Source organism: Drosophila albomicans, chromosome 2R (assembly GCF_009650485.2).
Source record: "Drosophila albomicans strain 15112-1751.03 chromosome 2R, ASM965048v2, whole genome shotgun sequence".
Classification (NCBI taxonomy): Eukaryota; Metazoa; Arthropoda; class Insecta; order Diptera; family Drosophilidae; genus Drosophila; species Drosophila albomicans.
The window spans coordinates 3,537,150-3,543,019 of record NC_047631.2 but is presented as its reverse complement, the minus strand read 5'-3'; the positions used below and the strand labels follow the sequence as shown (position 1 = coordinate 3,543,019).

The 5,870-nt window shown below is 45.5% G+C and overlaps 1 protein-coding gene across 1 annotated transcript; it reads left to right on the top strand.

Moving 5' to 3' along the window:
* Positions 1–1,574: 1,574 nt before the first annotated feature.
* Positions 1,575–2,164, top strand: LOC117576799 (uncharacterized). Its single transcript, XM_034261858.2, has one exon. It carries the CDS (start codon positions 1,604–1,606, stop codon positions 2,162–2,164), a length of 561 nt encoding a protein of 186 aa, XP_034117749.1. The 5' UTR covers positions 1,575–1,603.
* The last annotated feature ends 3,706 nt before the right edge of the window (positions 2,165–5,870 follow it).

The window sequence follows — 5,870 nt, the reverse complement described above, 5'->3', positions numbered from 1 at the left end:
GGGGCGAAGAGCAGCAAGTCGCGTTCGATGAATTAAAAACCCTCTTGACGTGCAGTTCGTGCTACAAACTGACGCTAGCAACGTAGGAATCGAAGCAGTCCTGACTCAAGAAATCGACGGTCAAGAGCGTGTGATATCCAGTTAGTCGACGGCTCAACAAAGCGGAGGAGAACTACTCCGCCACCGAGAAGGAATGTCTCGCAGTGATCTGGGCCATCAGGAAACTTCGTTGCTATCTGGAGGGTTATCGATTCGAGGTCGTCACCGACCATCTGGCACTCAAGTGGTTGAATTCACTAGAATCACCACATGGACGTGTGACACGTTGGGCTTTAGAGCTGCAACAATATCAATACGACGTGCGATATCGACCCGGAAAGCAGAACGTAGTCGCCGACGCTCTTTCCCGACAACCCCTTACCAGGCTGGCTATGTTAAAGGAGGAGGCACAACCTTGTTCGTGGTTATCCCGGCGCATACGACAGGTGAGTGAGGAACCACAACGCTACCCGGATTATACCATCAGGGACGGACAACTGTTCCGGCACATCGTGCATCGGTCCGATGACTTCGACGACGTGACGTGGAAGTTGTGCGTACCCCGGGCCATGCGACCTCGCGTTCTTCACGAGTGGCACGTCCGGCAATGCCTGAGCTGTCAAAAATTCAAGACATCACAGCAGAAGCCTGCCGGACCCAAGCATACCCGGCCCGCAGAAGAACCCTTCGCCGTCATTGGAGCTGATTTCGTCGGCCCACTTCCTCGTTCCAAGCAAGGTAACACTATGCTCCTCGTTTTCTTTGACTTGTTTTCCAAATGGATAGAACTAGTGCCACTACTGCGAGCCTTCAGCGTGCGTTCCGAGAGCGAATCCTCGCTCATTTCGGGGTTCCGCGACGTTTCGTGTGCGACAATGGGACGCAATTCACTAGCCGGTCTTTCAAGGCATTTCTAAAAATCGCCGGGGTCGACCTACAACACACTGCTCCCTATTCGCCACATGAAAATCCAACGGAACGAGCCAACCGGACGATTAAGACCATGATCTCGCAACTAATCGACGGACAGCAGAACCAATGGGATGAGTTACTTCCAGAGATCACACTAGCTATCAATTCCAGCGTCTCCGAGTCCACCGGCTAAAGTCCAGCTTTCCTAGTACAGTGTAGGGAGCCACGACTTCCCGGAGGATTATATGACGAGGTGACACCAGAGGCCCCCGGCGAACTAGAAGACCCCGGCAATAAGGCAAAAAGACTGCAGGAGATCTTTACAATCGTACGCGGATACCTGAACCAAGCGAGCCATGACCAGAGTCGGCATTACAACCTACGCCGGAGGCAATGGCGACCCACTTTGGGCGGAAAGGTGCTTTTGCGGCAACACCATCTCTCCAACGCTGCCGACAGTTTCGCAGCAAAACTAGCTCCGAAATTTGATGGCCCGTACATAGTAAAGAAGTTCATTGCAGCAAACATCGTCCGCTTACAACACACCACGACCAACCAAAGAAGAGTGGCTAACATTGCCGATCTCCGGGAGTTCCAATTTCCTCAGTCGCCCTACTAATAATCTCACTAATTTTCTTAATCATTACAGTACATGGAACCTATCTATCTCACCTTTTCTTCTCCGCCACGCGACTACGCTGGCGATGCACCCCCTATGACGCCGGATCGTGCGGAGCAGCGCTACTCCCCGTGCCCTGAGGATGCACCCCGGATGTCACCTGATAGGGGGGAACCGTACTACACCCCGTGGGACAAGGATGACCCCTTCTACTTGGCTGGCCTACCAGCCGGATACAACCCCACCAGCGAGGGGGAATCGGAGGAGAGGCCATACGAAGAGGACGATGAGTCCAAACAGGAGGAGAGCAGCGAGGCGGAAGAGCCCTGTTTTCGACTCCCACCAGGCGCCTGGTCACCCAGGCCCGGGCAACGCCGCGACCCGCGACTAGGGCATGGGTTGTATGCTCGACCCCCGTCGCCGACCGAGACGGAGGTGCAACGATACCAGCCTCCTCCCACTGAGGATAGTGACACGGACGAACCGTTTTTCATCGAGGAAGTAGACCGTACGGTAACCTACGAGCCGGCCATCCGCCCATGGATACCGAGTGAAAAGTGGAAACGCCCCTACGTAAACTACCCCGGGGCCTAGTTGAGGAGGTCCGCGGCAGCGAGGGACGAGGAACCAGGACATGGTTCACTCATACGTACCTGGACACCACCTACCAGGTGAACAGGACTAAAACCGGACGTATCCGGATTTTTATTCGCCCGGCGGGAAAGGGGGGAGTGTGACGCACCATACTGCGCCACAAAAATAAACAATAGTCCGAAAACGTATATACCAGAGCGCAAGTGCAACGCAAAGAGAGTTAACAGCGCATGCGCAAATTTAGGAAAAGAAAGTAAAAAGCGAGTTGGCAGAGCCAAGACCTTGACCTAGATAAAAAGGCGAGAGTAGGAGCAGCTGCTCTCTCACTGTGATAAGAACTTGCCAGTGCGTAACACTTTTACCCGCGAGTGTCATAAAGAAAGTCTAGAACCACGTGCCAAGTATTCATCGAACAGTTCCATCACGCAACACACGAAGACTTTAAAGGTACGTTCAAGCTGAATGCTTGATACCCATTTACACTTTAATTATTCCCTTTTGCTCCCCGTTCAACACATGCGATTACGCATAGCCATTAGCATAGTCATTGTATTAACCCCCTTCGAGTGCGACAACGCACTAACACAACCACCACTAGTACAGTCGACACTGTAATAGTGTGTATAGTGCGGCCGTGTCAGTGTGATTACACACCAATTCTCGCCTCACCTACACCTTACATCCCGGTTACGATTCTCCGCGAGGTATACCTAACTCCCGCTAGCCGTAATAGTGTGACTACAAACTATTACAGTCGGCGCCGGAATAGTGTGTATGGTGTGATTGGGCAGTGTGATTACACACTCACAACCATTTCACCCACGCCGCGTGCCCCGTTTTTCATACCATTTGCACAAAACCCCAGTTTCTTCCCGTTAGCTGTAGTAGTGTGACTACAAACTACTACAGTCGACGCCGGAACAACGTGTACAGTGTAATTGGGCCAGTGTGATCACACACTCACAACCAGTTCACCCACGCCGCGTGCCCCGTTTTCCATATTCTTCGCACGAACCACAACTCTTCCCGTTAAGCTGTAGTAGGGTGACTACAACCACTACAGTCGACGCCGAAAAGTGTGTACAGTGCTGCATAGTCGGTGTGCTTCACACTGACTTCCGTGACAACTTCCCCCGTGTAACAACCCTATCGACGTTGGACCCGAGAACAACCCAAAGAAGCAGAAATATTCACATCATTGTTGACAAATCTGTTGCCAGAGAAATAACAAATAAAAATAAACAACGTTACAAATTGAAAACTCCTGTCTTTTCTTTACATCTTGATCTCCATTTGCCTACGAAGATCGTCTCACCTTGAGATACTCGACTTGTAGGGTTTCAGCAAACATAAATTTCTTATTTCGATCCCTGGACAGCGCTAGCTACCTCGGCGTTGTGACGGTTCGTTACACAATAATGATAGTAATGAGGCTGCTCCTGGACGTAGTAGTCATTCAAAGCCTCCACAAATGGTAGTGCATACAAACCTATTAGAACTCATAGATGAGGTTGCTAATAGGGACATAGTTATCGCTAAGATCAATCAAGGAGAAACAATAAGAATATTTCCCAAAGACAGCGATATGCACAACGTTGGCTTGGAATTTCACACTTACCAAATGAAAACAGACAAGCCGTAAGAATCGGCTACGAAGTGCTACAAATATACAACCCAAAATCAAGGGCAAATAATGATGGCAAACTCAATATTTTCATTAAAACGTAGTTTAACGTAGTTCTGTTAACATTTAATTAAATATAATTAATGTTTTTATTGTTGTAACTTGTGTAAAAATAGTTATTCACTTCACGTTGTTCTCTTGTTATTAAGACTCTCCTGAGCTTTACAATTCGTTTATAAACATATACGTACATAGGTGTTAGGAATTTAATTATGTACAAAATTTAAATTAAATTTCCTATATCTTGGTTCATTTTTGTGTCTTAGAGACTTATAGTTTTTTATAAATCCCTCATTTCCAGTTTCTTCAAAATTTTATCTTGTTTGCTTTAAAGATGTGTAACGACGCCTAAAGCAACAGGCATTGAATTCTGCCTAAAAGTTTTCTAGTTTTAAGTCAAGGTTGATTTTGTTGCAGGTAGTTCCTAAAAGTATGCTAGATTTACGTCAAATTAAGTTTTGTTTTACCCTGAGCCTAGAAGCTTGCTACAATTAAGCCACGTTAAGTTTTCTTGTATTCAGTGACTAAAAGAATGCATTATTAGTCTGTTGAATTAGCTTAAGTTCCTGTTAAGTTGAGCTTAAAGTAGTGCTGTAAGGCTGCTGATAAGCTGAGCTGGCGAACTTAACTTAAGCCGGTTCCCGTTTCATCATTTTTCTGGTGACCGGCTGCGTACAGAGACGCAAATATTTAAGTAAACTTCCAAGTAAGTTTGACCACGCCTACTCTAACTGCACATCATGACGTATACGTGATATTTTATTTTAATTTGTTTTTTAATTTTTCATCTATGTATGTATATGACCAAATGTAAATTTAGCCAGCGCGGAAGAGTGGCGCCCGCTGTCGATCCACACGTCCAGCAACGTGGCATGACAGAACTCAAGCACACCTAATACAAGTAAGAAAGCTACAGTCGAGTGTACTCGACTGTGAGATACCCGCTACCCATTTTGAATAATAGAAATATATTTTGCGGTTTTTTTCTCAAAATATACTGATTATACTACAAAAATACTAAAAATATACCGAATGGTATATCGATATAGTACCGCATTCAAAATACACCATAGGCGGCACAATATACCAGATTGTCGGCCAAAGCAACTAAGACCCCCAGTAAGTAGGCGTTTTTGCCCATACAAAAGTATTTCTTTAATAACTTTAATTTCGTTAATAACCAAATCAGGAATCATAAATACTATAGCAATTATTGTATATCCAAAAAATTAGCAACTCTAGCTTTAAAATTACGCTTGTTATTTTTTTTGCGGGGGCGGAAGTGGGCTTCGCAAACAAACATGATCTGCGTGCAAACATAACAAAGGCTGTATAAAAAAAATATAGCTCTATCTCTTATAGTCTCTGATATCTAGGTGTTCATACGGGCAGACGGACGGACACACAGACGGACATGGCTACTTCATAGGGTCGGAGATGCCTCGTTCTACCTGTTACATACATTTCCTGCCGGCACAAAGTTATAATACCCTTCTACCCTATGGGTAGCGGTACACTAATAACTGTGGTGTGCGAATTTGAATCCCGGTCGGTGGTGCATATTTATTTTTTTTATATTTTGAGATTATTACCACAATATTTTGCTTTTATTCAAAATGGGTAACGGGTATCTCACAGTCGATGCACACTCGACAGTAGCTTTCTCACTTGTTACTTTTCACAATTTTTGAATTAGTGGTGTAGTAGTAGTGTGTAGCATCAATAAGCAATTTAAATGGGATAAATGGCGGTTCTAATTTGTAGGGGTGAGCAATGTCCGTTAAGTTGAAATTTGAATTTAAATTGTATGGCGGTATCGATATTTGCGACGCGACTGTTGTGCAAGCTAACAGCTGCTCGCGATAACATCTGCATTCGATGATTGATGCACTCGCCAACAGATGTTAGTATATTATTAATTATCTATTGAATATTTGCAGTGAGTTGGCAGGATCACTTTTGCCATTCACATAAGTATCGTATTAAATAATATCGATATCTAACTTAGATAATCAAGCAATA

What these genes read in the sequence shown, in the direction of transcription:
- LOC117576799 (XM_034261858.2), top strand. Translation starts at nt 1,604, where the DNA reads ATGGAACCTATCTATCTCACCTTTTCTTCTCCGCCACGCGACTACGCT.